This window comes from Hyalella azteca, unplaced genomic scaffold (genome assembly GCF_000764305.2).
Source record: "Hyalella azteca isolate HAZT.00-mixed unplaced genomic scaffold, Hazt_2.0.2 contig4053, whole genome shotgun sequence".
NCBI classification, from domain to species: Eukaryota; Metazoa; Arthropoda; class Malacostraca; order Amphipoda; family Hyalellidae; genus Hyalella; species Hyalella azteca.
This window is the reverse complement of record NW_025934279.1, coordinates 27,098-45,954: the sequence shown is the minus strand read 5'-3', so window position 1 is coordinate 45,954 and position 18,857 is coordinate 27,098. Positions and strand designations below refer to the sequence as shown.

The 18,857-nt window shown below is 39.5% G+C and overlaps 1 protein-coding gene across 1 annotated transcript; it reads left to right on the top strand.

The window, feature by feature from the left end:
• Positions 1-515: 515 nt before the first annotated feature.
• LOC108680015 (eggshell protein 2A-like) lies at positions 516-3,639 on the top strand. Its single transcript, XM_047879863.1, has 2 exons — positions 516-788; positions 1,940-3,639. Exons 1-2 carry the CDS (start codon positions 516-518, stop codon positions 2,051-2,053), a joined length of 387 nt encoding a protein of 128 aa, XP_047735819.1. The 3' UTR covers positions 2,054-3,639.
• Positions 3,640-18,857: the final 15,218 nt, after the last annotated feature.

Genomic DNA, 18,857 nt, shown 5'->3' with positions numbered 1-18,857 from the left:
GAAGCAAACTAATTTTAACTTGCTCGTAGAATGTGCAAATTGGAATCATTTTATAAAGTATTCTGGAAATAGCCATAGTACAACTGGCAAATACGTCATTTCGCAAAGTTTTTAATGCTGAAATAGCATTTTTTCCTACAGAGGTCGCAATCAATGTGGATAGCCGTAGTTTAGATGAGATTTCTTTCGATCTACTAGGGTATTGTATTTTTGTCTTTCGGCCGGAAAGAATTGATTAATTACTTTAAAAACACGGTGCGTAAATGTGTGTTAGGTGTTTAGTATCTAAAGCACAATAATATTTTGAAAAATAAAATCTAATTGCATTAATCGATGTTTAGGAATTACATGCGTTGGTTAACATTCTATCAGGCTTAAGTGCCATTTAGGCGTCCGGCTTATTCTTCCACCTCTAGGTCGTGATTGTGTTGTTGAGTTCCACGATGCAGTTATATTCTTATATTTCCATCAACATTTCAGTTATTTATCCGAGCATCGAATTCTCCACGGTATCGATGGGGGAAGGCGCCAGTGGACACGGTGGCTGTGATAGCAGTGGCGGCGGTGATTGCTGTAACGCCGGTGGCGGGTCCGGCGGTGGCGGATCCGGCGGTGGCGGTAATGGAGGTAGTGGCGGTGGTGGCATTTACGGTGGAGGAGGCAGCGTCTATTACGGCGGCGGCTGCGTCGTCATTTACGGAGTCGGCGATGGCAGCAGTTACGACGGTGGCCGTGGCAGTGATTACGTTGGCAGCTGGGGCTACGGTAGTTACTACTTAGGGAACAAGGTTAGTGCCTATACTTGGGTAGTTACTACCTAGGAAACAGGGTAACTGACTACATGAGTAGTTACTACTTAGGGAACAATGTAAGAGACTACATGGTAGTTACTACTTAGGGAACAAGTTAAGTGATTGCACGGGTAGTTACTACTTAGGAAACGATGTAAGTGACTACATGGGTAGTTACTACTTAGGGAACAAGGTAAGTGACTACATGAGTAGTTACTACTTAGGGAACAAGGTAAGTGACTACATGGGTAGTTACTACTTAGGGAACAAGGTAAGCGACTTAAGGGTAGTTACTATTTAGGGAACAGGGTAAGCGACTTAAGGGTAGTTACTATTTAGGGAACAATGTAAGTGACTTAAGGGTAGTTACTACCTAGGGAACAAGGTAAGCGACTTAAGGGTAATTACTATTTAGGGAACAAGGTAAGTGACTACGTGGGTAGTTACTACTTAGGGAACAAGGTAAGCGACTTAAGGGTAGTTACTATTTAGGGAACAATGTAAGTGACTTAAGGGTAGCTACTACCTAGGGAACAAGGTAAGAGACTTAAGGGTAGTTACTATTTAGGGAACAATTTAAGTGACTTAAGGGTAGTTACTACCTAGGGAACTCAAAGTATTCTTTTGCTTCTGGTGAGACTAAAATAATGAACTTGAATTGAATTTATGAACTGCCTGATTTGTTAATTTTAGTGGAAGACCTATTCGCACAGATTAATTTGAAATCATAACGAAGGCAAAATTTTTGCATTGTGAAATTTCGCGACATGCCTGTCTGTCAAAAACCCACTAAGCCATTGGTGAGTCGTTAACAACTCATTTTTCCATTTTATTATTTTAATAGCAAACTGATTATTGGGTCAACGGATCCTTCTATCAATATCAACAGGTTTCACTTTAATCAATTGAAGATACTCAGAGGTGCTTACCTGAAACAAAAATCGAGTAATTCATTCATCAATAAGATTCTACCCTACAGATACCATTCTACTCATCTGATCACTTTAAAGTTTCAATTTTCCAAAAAAAATGTTCTATAATTTTTACTTACAACTTGTATTTTCAGTATATCTTTGCGAAATAAATTATTTGTGTATGTGGTAAATTTGGGTGTCGATGTAAATCTCCTGAATTTACTAATATTTCAGGAGGTTGACGGGAGCAGCAAGAGACCGTACATGCGGGTGTTAGGGCTCGTTCTTGTCTCAATCATCACAGCGTTCTGGGTCACGGTTCTCATCACGTTCATAATTTCACGATGAATGAAGCTGGTTGATTCATTTGTTTTGGTCCCAACTGTGAGGCAAATTTCGAATAAATGAATCGCTAGAAGGAAACAGTGATGGAAGTCAGGGCGACTAATTAAGGAGCTAGGCTAATAATAAAATAATTTGCATAAGAATATAAACGAGGAGAATAAACTCGTTACACAGATACAAATTTTATTATTTTGATAGTATTTAATTTAATAATGACCATTAATCCCAGGCGTGTCTATATATATAAGTTTCAAAAAATAGGAGGGACTATGCCCCTGCTGGTTTTGCGGTTAAATAACGGGAAGCCCCATATATGATTTATAGCCATATTCAAGTTAATAACAACTAGTTGTATGTGTTTATTTATTAAAATTTATATTAAGCCCACATTATATTAAATTTGTCGGATTAAAATATGCAAGTTAAAATAAATTGATCTTAAAAGTGCTTTGTTAACTTTTGTAGGGGAAAGTTTAGCTCTCTCGACTGAGCCCGCAAAACACTATGTATTACTGCTCGAATTTATACTCATTATATAGTATTTTATATAAATGGTGTTTTACGCTGCTCGAAAACATTCAGCGTTTCATGTTCCTCTGGTGGAGTGTACGGTCATGCCAGCAGAAGAAAATACGAAATTCTTCAAGTCATTGCTGTAGTTCGCTTTGGGCGGTCGAACTTGCACAAGCATTAAATTCCCCACGGATTTTTTTCACTTCAATGAGCAGTATTCCACCTGACAAATTTCAAATTAGCGTAATCACTAAAACGAGGCTGAGTATTACTTGAAATAAAATTATACATAACAAGTTGAGCCCAGTGCCCCGAATGGATACATCAAATATTATTATCCCTGCCGTATGACGCCCTCGGGATGGGGCTGAACCATGCATAAAACAGCGTACGGAAGTTGAGTTGTTGTAACTTGGCTTTGCCTTGCTACTCCATATCTCATGGACCTATAATGCGCAAACGACAGATGTACTCAGACGTTGAAGAGGTGTCAAGGTTGTTTGCTGATGCTGAATGATAAAACGTCCAAGTACTCACACATTAGGGAGAGGCTGGATCAGGAAACAGGTGTGAGTCGAGTTTACAGTTCTCGAGTTCAGAGCTGATGTTGAACTGAACTTAGGAGAAAATTTATGTGACCAGGTAAACACTGAACATGGACTATTTCTTTAGTAGCTTAATTCAATAAATTTGGATTTAGATTAAATATATTTAGATGTACACTCAATAACAACAGACTAAAAAAATCAATAGAATTGAACGCTTCAAACTGTTAGGTCATTGCCGGGTTTCTGAATAGTAATAAACTATCGTTATGTTAGCATATTGATTTATAATACATGGAAATTTTAATTAATATATCAATATATTTCTACTATAACTGTGTACCTTGAGCTTCTTTCTAGCAAGTGGGTCGTAAGTACTTCGCTCCGACTGCAAAAAAGTCATGCAATATACGTTCTATATTAATAGAGTTATTTTATCCGAAAAGAATGCTGTGAATGGAATTCCGAATTATACCAATACGAATGAATGCAGGAGTAGATGCACTGCCATTCGCGTTGATGAATAGATCACACTTACGATTTCAGTAGCATTACTTACGCCACAGTTTTAGTTTGTGATCTTCCTCTAATTTTTTGAATTAAAGTTAAGTTGAGTAGGAGTTGGAACAGAATTAAGTAAATATTGTTTAGAAAACGTTTAATTTTAGTCATAGGTTTATCTCTGTCTCAGTCATTTTGAAATTTAAGTTACCCAAATATGTAAGACAAGGGCCTTAAAATTAAGGGGTGACAGGCCAAACTCGGCTGACTGTTCACCGCCGCCGCTTCAAACGTGCAGTAAAGTCTTTTTCATATCAACATTGCCTGGCAATTAAAGTTGCTTTGAAAATTGAATATGAACAGAAATAATATGCACATAAATCGTCTCATAATTACCTAGATTAACGCAGCATTATTAATTTTTACTTAATGCGTTAAGCTGTATTGCTAAAATTATTATGAATAAAATAATATTATTTTTTCTGAGAATACATGTAAATTTTAATGCATGCAAGTGTCTCAAAACTCACTTTTCGTCGTTCAAAAATAAAGTTAATGTGTGAATTGATGTTTAATAAAATTTTTCGCACAAAATGTTCAGTTAGTACAACTGAACAAATGACAGAACTTATTTGGGGTCACGGTATGTCTCGCTCATTTTATTCTGAATCGTAACTGCTGTCATTTCATCGGGCTTTTCTCTTATTTTACCTCTGATAAACAATTTTTTCAAAGTTCAAGATTTAATCCAAAAATTCAAGTCGAAAAAATATGAGAGGTGCGAGTCAAAGTTATTTGCTCAGTAATAACTATTAACATCGATCATATTATATTCGTTACGCGTCACAATTCTCCAACTGTTTCACACAGTTTATAGGGATAAATGGAGGGACGATAAATTAATTAATTTTGTTTACAGAATACATCAAATTACCGAACTATTAGGGGATTTCCTAACTATAGCAGAAGTTAGAACTAGGTTCCTCAGAAAATTAACTTCACTGTTGATAACTTATCAGTTCATTAAATAACTATATCGGATCGTCAGCTGGAAAATTGACGAACGGACACTAGTGGCTGGTGCTGAGACGCTTGTAAGCACAAGTGGCTGGTGCTGAGAAGCTTGTAAGCACAAGTGGCTGGTGCTGAGACGCTTGTAAGCACAAGTGGCTGGTGCTGAGAAGCTTGTAAGCACAAGTGGCTGGTCTGTCTCTTATACACATCTAGATGTGTATAAGAGACAGATACTGTGCTGTACTGTAGCAAACTTCACACTACATACTGTGCTGTACTGTAGCAACTTCACACTATATACTGTGCTGTACTGTAGAAACTTCACACTATATACACTGTGCTGTACTGTGGCAACTCCACACTATATATAGTTTGTAGGGCAGATTGACGAAGGTATACATTCCAGGTACTCACTCACAACATGTGAGTGGCATGGTGAGTGGCTCGGCGAATAGAAGTCATGTGAATTACACAGTCATGTGAGATAATTAGAAAGAATCCACAATAATCACTTAAAAATGCATGCTAACTGTACACGTCCTCGATGCAGGTGATCGCACGTAATATAGCATCCAATCAGTTGAGTTTCTAACTTTCTTCGCTAAGTCCCCGTTCAGTCAACAGCTTGTAAGCAGCTGCTACCTCCAAACTCTGGGAGGCTCACAGATAAGTCTGGCAGATCACAGGAATGGCACCATTTATAGTGCACGGGTACGTTGCCAGCCCAGGCGTTGACCAATCCTGCGTGTAACAAGTGGTTGTCGCTAATGGGTTAACGATCGTAATCTGACACTTGTTGAGTACNTATCCAAGCCAAACTCTGCCTATCCAAGCCAAACTCTGCTCATCCAAGCCAAACTCTGCTTATCCAAGCCAAGCATTGCTTATCCAAGCCAAGCGCTGCTTATCCAAGCCAAACTCTGCCTATCCAAGCCAAACTCTGCTCATCCAAGCCAAACTCTGCTTATCCAAGCCAAGCATTGCTTATCCAAGCCAAGCGCTGCTTATCCAAGCCAAACTCTGCCTATCCAAGCCAAACTCTGCTCATCCAAGCCAAACTCTGCTTATCCAAGCCAAACTCTGCTTATCCAAGCCAAACTCTGCTTATCCAAGCCAAACTCTGCTTATCCAAGCCAAACTCTGCTCATCCAAGCCAAACTCTGCTTATCCAAGCCAAGCGCTGACTCCTTTTCAATAGGCTCACGTTTTCATAGGGAAAATAAAGCAGCTCTAAGTGGACTAAAATAAATGTTTATTTTAATGAAGATACATTTGTTTAGCAGCTCGGCAGGGCTGGCCACAGACATGAGGCCTCTGAACTGAATACTGTGCTGTACTGTAGCAAACTTCACACTACATACTGTGCTGTATTGTAACGAACTGCACACTATATACTGTGCTATACTGCAGCAAACTTCACACTACATACTGTGCTGTACTGTAGCAATTTCACACGACATATTGTGCTGTACTAAAGAAACTTCACACTACATACTGAGCTGTACTGTAGCAAACTTCACACTATATACTGTGCTGTACTGTAGCAAACTTCACACTATATGCTGTGCTGTACTGTAGCATACTTCACACTACATACTGTGCTGTACTGGAGCAAACTTCACACTATATACTGTGCTGTACTGTAGCAAACTTCACACTACATACTGTGCTGTATCTAGAATTTTCGAACTGACGATGGAGCTGGACTCCGAAACGTTTTCTTTAAAGATACTATGAATTTTTGTGGAGTTTTCTTTGCTTTTAAGTTTTTAGTGAATTTGCGATTAAAGCAAACAAGTGACATTATTACTTAAACCAGATTTATCTTGCACAACCGCAGAATTGGTATACGGAACAAGTCTGTGGCTCCCTGGCGAAATTTTTGTCCCTTCTTCTACACCAGTCGACCCTCAACAGTTCAGCGGCCAGCTCCGCGAACGAATGACAGAACTTCGGCCAACAGCTCCGCGAAACAGAACCTCAATGAAACCCTTTGTATCGGATGATTTAAAAACTTGCACTCATGTTTTTCTGCGTCGCGATATGGTTTTCTGCGTCATGTTCTGCGTCTCACCTTGCAGCTTCCATATGATGGCCCTTATAAAGTTTTGGAGCGTTTCAATAAAACTTTTAATATCGATTGTCAAGGAAAGCATGAAACTGTATCCATCGATCGCTTAAAACCTGTATGTTTAGAAAATGATAACCAATCTACTGGCTACAAGACGCGTTCAGGTCGCTTTGTCAAACCTAGATGTTAGGTAACGATCGAATCTCTTTCGATCTAGAGGGGTGATATCTGTAGCGACCATGTATATATTTTTCCTCCAGTTACCCCCGTAACTCATTTTCGAAGAACGTTGCTAGCCTAGTGAATTTTAGCAGAGTTACCCATTAACTCTGACTCAACATTATTATCCATGTTATTGCTTTAGCATCATTATCAATTAGCAACTGCAGTTGATAGTCTGTTAAATATTATTTGGCTACATATTAATATTATTAGCACCGACCTAGGATATTGCAACATCAAGTAACACCAGTTGTCATAATCATTTGCATATCTGTAATACCGTTCGTAATCTTTCCTCCGGACCTTGACCCAGTAAATTATGAGAACTCCTACTGTGTTACATTCCCCAATACGAAACAAAATTGTAAGACGCTAGCGCAGTCTGGTCTCTGAATTACACGCCTTAGCCGAACCACAGGGCGTTTGGTGCAACCAAACGTTTGGCACGAGTCACAGACCTAAAGGGACTCAATACCGCGCTGCTAGCATTCCCACGTCTTACAGTACTCTGTCCTGCCAAACGACAATGGGGCAGGTGTATACGTTCCCGACGACGAACAACCTACGCAGAACCTGATGCAAATCAGATTCTGATGTTGCTCCGGTCTCCCCCAATACATCAGCTCCCCCCATCCGACTAACCCTGACTTGATGGTTCACTAGCTAGACCGCTTCCGCATTTTCCAATCATCAGCATACGATGATGGCAAACTTTGCTTGCCGATAGATTTTATACCTTAAGCGGTACTCACCGCATCCATGAGACATCCTGCGGCCGTCATGGCACTGAGGAGTGCACTGTCAGGACGGCTGCAGAGACGGACCGTATTCATTTTCCCCTCACCTTGCAGTTACCGCTCATTTAATTCTGATGCATTCCAAACATTCACTGCTTGGGTCCCTAATTTTAAAATATAATCACAAAAGTCACAAGTATGACTCACCGGCTCCCACTTGGGCAAGGACCTGCTGCTGCTCAGCGGCGGTCGCGATCACAGCAAACTGGAGGCCATCGGCCGCGCAGAGGTTCTGGGCGCTCAGTGACGTCACGTCCCCAGCTGTGGTGGCGCCGGTGCTGAGCTTGAACTGCTTTGTGCCCTGGATAAAAAATTAGAGGTTCATCCTTCGCTTACGTGCAGGTAATGTTTGTTCTTGTTGCATTTCATGGGTTGGTCTATATTCGGTATTTATAGTTTTTTACTTTAGAAAGGTTGAGTTCTTATTACGGATTGAAGTTTAAAGTGAAATAAGATTTTTTGAAAATGTATATATTTTAAAACAGTTTTATTTGCATTTTATTAAGATAGTCCACAGCTGTTTTTTCGGCTAAGCAGCTTTCGCACATGGCGACAAATACCACGCGCGTCAAAAAATCCACGGCAGTATTTACGCTCAATCTTTCACAAGAGGCGGTTTTTAACGCTGGAATCTATGTCGTGCAGTGCTGATCTCTGCAAGTGGTCCTGACTGTGTCTATTAATGGCTGCTCAGAGTAAGGAAAAAAGGCTCTCCTTTTATACTTGCTGTATAAAAGACAGCAAAGGAAGAAAAGAAAGCGGTGCTGGATTCACAATATAGTGAATTTCAGGCCGCAAGAAGGAGAATTTGCCACACTGCTTGGAAGGCAACGTTCACAAACTTGTCATTTGTCATTACAAAATTAATTCATTACTCATTACATTCAATAACAAGAAGAAGTAAGTTTAATTATCCTCACCTCTTTTAGTAGGTGGGGTTGCATACAACCTGGCCGACCCGCTGTCTGTACCCCAATAGGTACAGTGGCGCTGGCGTGTAAAACCGCCCAGAGTGAAAGATTCCATTGAATACCATTGCAAGCTAAACTGTCGCGGCAAATCTACCGCCGCAGTTTTAGCACGACTCACTCGGGCGTCGGGCGTCAAATTCTACGCTGCGTTAAAAGACGTCGTGTGTGAACAGCTGTGCAAATTTCGTATGTCCGCTAAGGTTCGGCGGTAAATACCGTCGGACGCTGACGGTATTTACTGCCCTGTGTGCAAGGGGCTTTTAAGGCCCCTTTCACACTGGTACTGACAGTGTGGTACGCCACTACCTAGTGTGGTACAGACAGTGGGTCGGCGAGGGTGTATGCAGCTGCAGCTACTAAAAGAGGTAAGGATAATTAAACTCATTTCTTCTTGTTAATGAATGTAATGGGTAATAAATTATTTTTGGAAAGACAAGTTGGTGAACGTTGCCTTCCAACAGTGTGGCAAATTCTCCTTCTTGCGGCCTTAAATTTACTATATTGTGAATCCAGCACTGCCTTCTTCTCTTCCTTTGCTGTCTTTTATACGCAGCAAGTATAAGAGCCTTCTTTCCTTTCCTCTGAGCAGCCATTAATAGACACAGTCAGGACCACTCGCGGAGAACAGCACTGCAAGAAACCCCTTAGTTAAAAAGTTCCAGCGTTAAAAACCGCCTCGTGTGAAAGATTGCGCGGTAAATACTGCCGCGGCATTTTTGCCGCCCTGTGTGAAAGCTGCTTAAGGCTTTCAATCGAGGCAGCGGTAGGGAATAAACCGGAAACTGAAGTGAAGCCCTTAACCTGAGGCTAAGGTGGAGGCGTCTCTTTATAGAGACATTGGATGTGGCGATCACCTGAGGATAAGGTGGAGGCGTCTCTTTATAGAGACGTTAGATGTGGCGATCACCTGAGGCTAAGGTGGAGGCGTCTCTTTATATAGACATAAGATGTGACGATCACCTGGGGCTGAGGTGGAGGAGTCTCTTTTTAAAGACATTGGATGTGGCGATCACCTGAGGCTAAGGTGGAGGCGTCTCTTTATATAGACATAAGATGTGACGATCACCTGGGGCTGAGGTGGAGGCGGAGGGAAGCTGGAGTATAGGAGGCAGGATGGTCCTGAGGTGACCCAGGTCCCCACAGTATAGTTTGAGGTCGCCAGGATGCAGTCCGCGGCCTCTTCTCCGCAGTAGACAAACGCGGGAGCATTGTGCGATGACGCATGCGCTGCACACTGGACAGAAATGGAACACTCTTATGGTTTCTGGCTTTTTTACTCCGCAGCTACGTAATCTAGACTAAATTAATAGATAATAGTATTATATATTTTATTGTTTTACTCTACCACAAAATTTAGCTGGTACGGCGGAATAGCAATTTCAGTAGACCCTTTCAAGATGTTTCTCTGGAGGATATTGTTCACCTGCATGCTGTTTTCATAGCAAGAGGCAAGCAACTGTGGAACGTTTATTCCATCCATTTGTTGACCAGGGCCTATACTTTTAAAAAGAGTTAAGAGATCGTAAGTTCATCAGCCAGTCATAGACGACCTTTCAAGCAAAATCCACCAATCATAGACAAGAAAATAGAGTATAAGTACATACGTTCACTTAGCGGGTTTTGAAAGTATGGCCCCAGTACATGGAAGCAAGTCTATGTGCGCATTATGTCCTGTGGCTTTATAATACAATGTGAATATTACAAAAAATAATGTTTTAAAGAATAAAGAGATGACATAAAATTTAAATTATTATCATTTTCGTTCGATCAGAATTTCTCGCTTCATACCCTGATGACGCTGCCAGCCTGTATAGCGCTGGCGGTGACGTTAGAGCAGAGGGCGGCTCCGCGGTAGTGCAGGCGGTAGGTCATATGGACGCCCCAGGAGACGTCCACCACCAGGAGGCACAGCAGGAACAACTGCAGCATTCGCCTCATTCTGTGCGATATGTTCAAGTACCTTAGAATAATAGCTTATAATATCGCGCAAGGCATCTAGGTTCGTTGGAGCCATTGGTCATATTATCGTGATAGGTAACTAGGTTCATTTGAGCTGTTGGTTCTAGTATCGCGACAGGTAACTAAGTTCGTTTGAGCCCCTGGTTCTAGTATTGCGACAGGTATCTAAGTTCGTTTGAGCTATTGGTTCTAGCATCGCGACAGGTAACTAAGTTCCTTTGAGCTATTGGTTCTAGTAGTTCAATGACTACAAAATAGTGCCCTCCTGCCGCAGCCACAATAGCGCCCTCCTGCAACGNCCAACAATAGCGCCCTCAGCAACAACCCAACAATAGCGCCCTCAGCAACAACCCAACAATAGCGCCCTCAGCAACAACCCAACAATAGCGCCCTCAGCAACAACCCAACAATAGCGCCCTCAGCAACAACCCAACAATAGCGCCCTCAGCAACAACCCAACAATAGCGCCCTCAGCAACAACCCAACAATAGCGCCCTCAGCAACAACCCAACAATAGCGCCCTCAGCAACAACCCAACAATAGCGCCCTCAGCAACAACCCAACAATAGCGCCCTCAGCAACAACCCAACAATAGCGCCCTCAGCAACAACCCAACAATAGCGCCCTCAGCAACAACCCAACAATAGCGCCCTCAGCAACAACCCAACAATAGCGCCCTCAGCAACAACCCAACAATAGCGCCCTCAGCAACAACCCAACAATAGCGCCCTCAGCAACAACCCAACAATAGCGCCCTCAGCAACAACCCAACAATAGCGCCCTCAGCAACAACCCAACAATAGCGCCCTCAGCAACAACCCAACAATAGCGCCCTCAGCAACAACCCAACAATAGCGCCCTCGTGCAGTGGCTCCAATAGCGCCCTCCTGCCCAATAGCGCCCTCCTCCTAGTTTACTCCTTCAAGAACGTATATATAGGATGGGCGTATAAACTCGTTAAATTTGACTGAAGCAAACATGCGTTACCGGAAACTTTTATAACGATCTGCTTCGTACCAAGACAAGGCAATTCTGTTGGAATTATACAAGACAATTCACATGCTAAATAATTCAATCGCCCGGAATTTCGATTTTTGGATAATCTCCCTATCTTTCAATTTCGGAAGGTGGAAACCCACAAGATTGATCAATAAAAACTGGCGTGAAAATTAAATGCAATAAATTTTCATTTCCAGTAGAAAAATTGTTTTGATTATTGTTATCCGAACCCAACTCGCATTCGAATGTTTTAATTAAATATGTTTCCTATTTTAGGTGAGGACTCTGCACCGATTTTTGGTTACGTGTCGTGAAGCAATAATTTTGGACACGGTGCATATGTCGTGCCGAAATTGCGGAATTGCCGATTCAAATCAATGGAATCGGCAGCCAGTTTGCCGAATCTGTAGAATCAACATTTCTATACTCTGTATAGGAATCTGGGGTTAGGGTAGTCAGCCAAGTTTTTTCAATATTTTAGAATAAAGGAACTTGACCGAACTTGACCAAATCTTTTCTAACTCTACCTGTTGATTTATGTTCTAACTCTAACTCTAACGTCCGATTTTCTGCATCAGCAACGAAATGCTGATTCTACAGACTCTACAGACTCGGCAAACTGGCTGCCGGTTCCATAGAATCGGCAATTCCGCGATTTCGCCACGATGTATATATCATCCATATGCGAAATCTTTATGGCATATAATAAGTTTGAATTATACGTATATGGCAGATATAAAGTTATTGATGATTAAGTTTGCGGCAGATATCAAGTTATTGAGGAATAAGATTATGACACATAGGGCAACGTGGGGCAGCGCGCCCCCCACTTTTTTTAAACTAAATATTTGATGAAGTTTTAATTGATACGAGGTGGTTCTTTGTTTTGTTTAAAGATACAACTAATGAGGAATGTATGATGTGAATTAGACGCCTATATGTTTATGCAATTTTTAATGAAACACTATTTTGTAAAAAGTGTCAAAATGGGCCATTTGCCCCACCCCTGGGGCAATGGGCCCATGGGCTTGGGGCAAGGCGCCCATCCTTGGTCCCTTGACCACAAATGTCTAGAATAATTATTATTCATCAATCAAAAGACTCAATCTTTCAACATTCAGACACGACTATGAAGCATACTACCTTACATACCTGGATTATTTATTGGTTTAAATTAATGAATATGAATTGCGGTGCGAATTTGTTACACAATGCGATTTCTTGCGGCAGGATATTTAACAGTAAACAAAAATTTTTTACGATATTCATACAACAGTAACCACGATAGATATTCACCCCATGTTATTTTAAACATTGATTTTACTTTGGAAAAATTTAATGAACTAAAATAAATTATTAAAGCTTTCGAAAACACATGAAAAGATTTTATCAATCACTAAAGACAGAGACCTAAGATACCAGACTATGTCTCCATCAGAGAAGTCCTCGGTCAACCTGCCGACTGGAATAGATTTAGATTTACTGGATAATAAATAGCAGCGCCACTACCCCTGATGAGGCAGTGAGGTATTAAAGTTAGGATGACGTGAATATCACCTCCGTGACGATGAGTAATGAGGATATCAGCTTCGTGACGATGGGTAATTAGAAATCTTTTCTTCAATTCCTTGTAATTGGATATTGATTCATACTCATTGGTTCATCACAGGTCGCCTTTATCGAGAGTAATTTCCGCAGAGTTTGGCGTGCGATTCGGCATCAAATAAATCCGGCAACTCGAAGAGAAATTATTTGCAAAATCAGATATTCATTGGTCGTCGTATGGCACTAACTGGCCGCGGCCACGCACCCAAAAATTGATTAGATGAAAGTATACGTTCACTTGAGTCTGCGAATTTTGATCCACTGGTCAATTATTGATTGGTTATGGTCGATACCAAAATGGCGGACTGTTAATTTTTTGGATGTAAAAAGTCATGAATGTTATGTAGGCAACTGGCGTTTGCATTAAACTATAGTAATTCTTTTTGAAATATATACATATGACGTTATTAACTTCGATGAGCTCCTTGTTACAAAAACCCTAGCGAAAGAACAGTCCAAGAAATTTTCTGGGTGACCTTGTCCGTATTCAATGATATGAAGTTGCTGGCTAAATGCGGGGAATGTAAAATACTGAATGTCATAAACAAATAAAATAAATTTTCACAAAAGATGACGTTTTCTGCATGCCGCAGTAAGAAATACACATACAGTATCAGATTCAGACCGTCTCAATACTTGGTCCGCTACAAAGTTAGTGTATTATTTTCATGCAAGGTACTGACTATTGGTCGGTGAACAACACTGCGAACATGCAAGTAATTAACATCATTTTAGTTGTCATCTGGCAGTTACTTCCTGACTACAGATTAATTACAATGAAGCCACTGGCAACATATTTATGGTAGAAGCTACATATTGCATGTGAAGCCACATATTTACGATAGAATATTTTTGTTGTTCATGTGACATGTCAGGTCCAAGTCCGCCCCGCTCTCGTGCCTCGCTGCTACACTTATTATAAATTAGCACGGATGCGAACTGTCGATAACATGGCTTGATATCTTGATTATTGGATATTCCAATTAGAAGCCAATATCACGAAGATGAGAACTCCAAACTTTCTCGTTCTGTGAAATTCCAATCAATGCCTCAAATTTTCCATTTGACCGAAAATTATAGATAATTTTGCGACTAGTGAACGGATATTTCATGTTTATAAAGAACGTGGTTAGGTTACAGCACACTGTATATGTGAGCAGCGTTAACAAGACAATTAGGGGTTAAATTAAAACAACATTAGGGGTTAAATTAAAACAACATTAGGGGTTAAATTAAAACAACATTAGGGGTTAAAGTAAAACAACATTAGGGGTTAAATTAAAACAACATTAGGGGTTAAATTAAAACAACATTAGGCGTTGAATTAAAACAACATTAGGCGTTAAATTAAAATAACATTAGGAGTTCAATTAAAACAACATTAAGGGTTAAATTAAAACAACATTAGGGGTTAAATTAAAACCACATTAGGGGTTGAATTAAAACAACTTTATCCTCCACATTCGATACTTTTGAGAGGAGCTCTGTCCTGCTCAATAGGATTTATTTTCCTGTCTAGTATCAAGTTCTCTTTATGTGTATTTTTTCTTCATGCACCTGGTGGCAACACTCTATACAGGTACCATTCATTAGCCGCTACGTCTCGCACGTCAGTTGTTCCTTATCTAAACACACGCGACGACTAGGTTATTTGGTGTTATATCCTTTCTACATTTTTGAATATACTACACTGAAATATTACTTGAGAAATATCATGACTTGGTTATATGTACATTTATGTTCCTTCTTTTCTGTCATTTGTTTAGCCCGCAGCTATCACTCAGTGTGCTACACTGTTACGGTATTAAATTAAAATTACCGTTAACGGTATTACCGGCGTTTCAGTGGCCGGTCGGCACGTGAAAAATGACACCGTGTCGCCGTTTTTATTCTAATTTAACATTAGAAATCCGTAAGACATCTGATAAAAACTGCGAAACAGTTTATTTTTACGGGGCGACTGGCCACTAGAATGCCAGTGGGACCGTTTTTTCACCGTTTTTTCTAACAGTGTAGTAAGACTGTTCAATGTATTAGGGACATCTTTCATTCAGGATCCAGGAAAGTAGGGGTCAAGCACATACGTAAGTCAATTTCGTGACGAATTTAAGAAGTTCTTCCTTATTGCCATATTTGTCATTGTGATCATATTTGGTATATTATTAATTTCCAATCATATTTAGCTAGTTTTTGATTTCCTTGTATGGTCATTTTCAGATCCACTGCGTTTTGAGGTGCGATTAAAACATATAATCCAAATGCGTCTTAATCCCTCCGCTGGCTAAGCCAAATAAAGTTTGTGCCAGCGTTGAGCTCACAGGGAAACAAGCCGTCCACAAGAAGTAGGAGCGATGACCAGCCCTTGATGAGGTCTGATCGGACGCACTTACGATGGACGTAGCTTATGGTCGGACGCACTTGTATTTTGTAACAATATATTCAACAGCAACGCTGATTTATAAATAGATGTCTTCTCAGATTTTTGAATGCAATATTTCATTTTTCTACTCTATATTTTTCTACAACTTTATCAATAAAAATAACGTATATTATCTACTCATATAAATTTATTGTAAAACACTTTTCGTTTTGTTGAATTTAGGTTGTCGTAAGTCCGCGTTCAGGTTTTAGGATAACCACAGTTCCGACAACAAGTTTCATTTTTATTGAATTAGAAAATTGTATCTGTAAGAACAAACATTATTATATTAACCCCATAAACTTCAATTATTATATTAACCCCATAAACTTCTTTCAAATTCAACTTATAACATTAAAATATAACAAATAATCATCAGAACTATTAACAAAATATAAGAAGGCCTAAATTAACGAACCGAAATAGTGTGGGCAGTGTTAACGCGGGCTACGAACAACTGAGCAAGCATGAAACTATTTGATACATTGTCGACTAGTTTTATATCCTAAATCTCTGCTAAACAAGTAAACCATTGGAGCGCATAAGAAATGGACAATTAAAGACTATGCTTACAAAAGGTTTGCTAAAAATATTTATATATATTATTTTTTATTTTTTTTATTTATATTATTTTTTATGTATTGAGGTAACCAAGGGATTTCAAACGGTAGATTTAACCTTTAAAAGTAGATTAACTTGTAGCAGTTGCTTATTGTAGCAGTCATGAGTAGATACACCCGTCAAAGACTGGCAGTTCACTTGCATCTCAAAGAGTTCAACGTTAAAAAAAATGCTGACGCTCGATTCATAGAAGCCATTATATTTTTTCTCCCTCTGAATGGATGAGAAGTATAGCAACATTCATTCTTTGTCAATACTCTGAATTGAGCACTTAATTTTCATATGATGATGTTTTGTATTTGCAGTTGCGTTGGTATTTTTATTTTGTTGTGATCATTTCATTATTACTAAATATGTTTTCTTGAAAACTACAATTATGAGCATTTTAAACTGAAAAGGTGAATATTTTGAGTTGAATATAAATGTGTCTGTGATTATGATGAATGCGCTAAGTTATAAATTAACTTTGCAAACGCTTGATCATGTCGTGTGAAATTTTCTATTCAGATAATTTCATAATGCTTGTTACGTATATTCGTTTTGCGAAAAATTTGAATACATAATTTTTCATTCCGTTGTCTTTAGAAAATCGGTGTCTGTAAAGAAAACAATATTCAAAGATGAAAATTCGTTACATAAAATCTGCATTGCACATAACCTATGATCGAGAAGTAAAATTATTTATTTCGAACATGGAACACGATAAAATTCAAGTATACAAAGTAGGCCACACAGATCTTCAAAATTAAAATACATGTACCAAACACTTCCTTCTGTCCACTTTATAGGGCCAACACCGAAACTGAAACTCTGCGATGCTTATAAAACTGAACTAAAGTAAGATGTTGGTGACACGCTTGCTTTAGGCGAAAGAAATGTACAAGAAAATTGCATTTGAGAACCAGCTGTGGACTGATCGATGCGTCTTACTTATCCCTCACTACCTTAGTCAACGAAACCCGATCCTCAGGTAGAGCTTAATATAATGAGTTCCTCACCTCAACAGACGAGGCTGGAGACCACCTCAACAGACGAGGCTGGTGATCACCTCAACAGACGAGGCTGGAGACCACCTCAACAGACGAGGCTGGTGACCTCCTCAACAGACGAGGCTGGTGACCTCCTCAACAGACGAGGCTGGTGATACTTTCTGTCGCATACAGCATGCGTGCGATATGCACTTTTAGTTTCTAGCCTTACAGCGCGTAGCAGCGCATGTATTCAGGGCCCATACTTAAAAAAAAATATTAAATAAATCGTAAGTTCATCAGCCAATCAATGACGGCCTTTCAAGCAAAATCCACCAATTATAGACAAAAAATGGAGCGTAAGTAATTACGTTCACTTAGCGAGTTTTGAAAGTATAGCCCTGGGTCGCAGCCTTCTGCCATTTATTACCGTTTTGCTGTTCCTAGGAGATGAGCTTTTGCTGAAATAGTCTTCATCCCAATTTGCTATAATTGTTTCGTGTATTTAATGTTCATAATAAAGCAGTCGGTTAACACTTCTCCCATGTAAGGTAAAGTGGTTTCCTATTTTTTTGACAGAGTGAAGTAACTTTAATTCCCGTTGACAATATTTGAATTCAAAGACTAGGGAAAACGCCATTCAAGTATATATGTTTCTAGGAATTTGTATTTTTTGCCACATTCATATTTGTTTCAGCCGGAAGCCATGTCAAGCTTAGATATTTGCTATTACAAACCCAAGTACATTTATGCTTGGTCAAATTTCCAAATTTCAATTTTTGTATTTGTTCTGATATGCGGAATTTTGTCCAGCATTTTTAAAGGAAGATAAAGGAGACAAACAAGAATGAATGCTATTTTACTTCCATTGCCCCTGCCTGGCATGATGAGGTGGCCATATGAATTCTAGCCAAGACAATCTCAACTTTTTATAACATAGAAATAGAGAATTTGCTACCGTCATCCAATTACTGTACTTCGTTATCACCCTCACCTTGTGGGCATCGCAGTCATTGGAGAAGACGTGATACGTTGCTTTAGACGAGGTAATAAAAAATCAGACCGTGACCTTATATTGTATAATAACCATACGCATTGTAACAATAAGCATTCGCATTGTCGTCCTCGCGTAATAATAACTATACGCATTGTAATAATAATCATACGCAATGCCATAACTATACGCATTGTATTAATACCTATACGCATTGTAATAAAAAATCATACGCAATAACTATACGCATTGTATTAAAAAGTATACGATGTCATCGCTCAACAGTCAATAGAATATAATTGAACAATTGCCTTCTGAATAAAAGTATATTACATAAGAGTTTTGAATTGCCTCATGACGTTAATATAATAAAATTATTCGCTTAATACATTTACGGGCAAACGCAACGTAAAATGGTCCACATCGTATACTCGAAGTTCAAATACATTTTTTTCTTATATGAATAAAGGCAGGCTTTTCATAAAACTTATGAATACATATGTAGTGAGTGGACGGGAATGCTTCCATTAATCAGTAGTAATGTAATTGGCAGACAGGAATGCTTCCATTAAGCAGTAGTAATGTAATTGGCAGACAGGAATGCTTCC

Bases quoted from the DNA above. Each gene is read 5' to 3' on its own strand.
- LOC108680015 (XM_047879863.1), top strand. From the start codon at position 516: ATGGGGGAAGGCGCCAGTGGACACGGTGGCTGTGATAGCAGTGGCGGC. The intron at 789-1,939 runs GTTAGTGCCTAT...CTAATATTTCAG, and splicing joins GTTACTACTTAGGGAACAAG to GAGGTTGACGGGAGCAGCAA.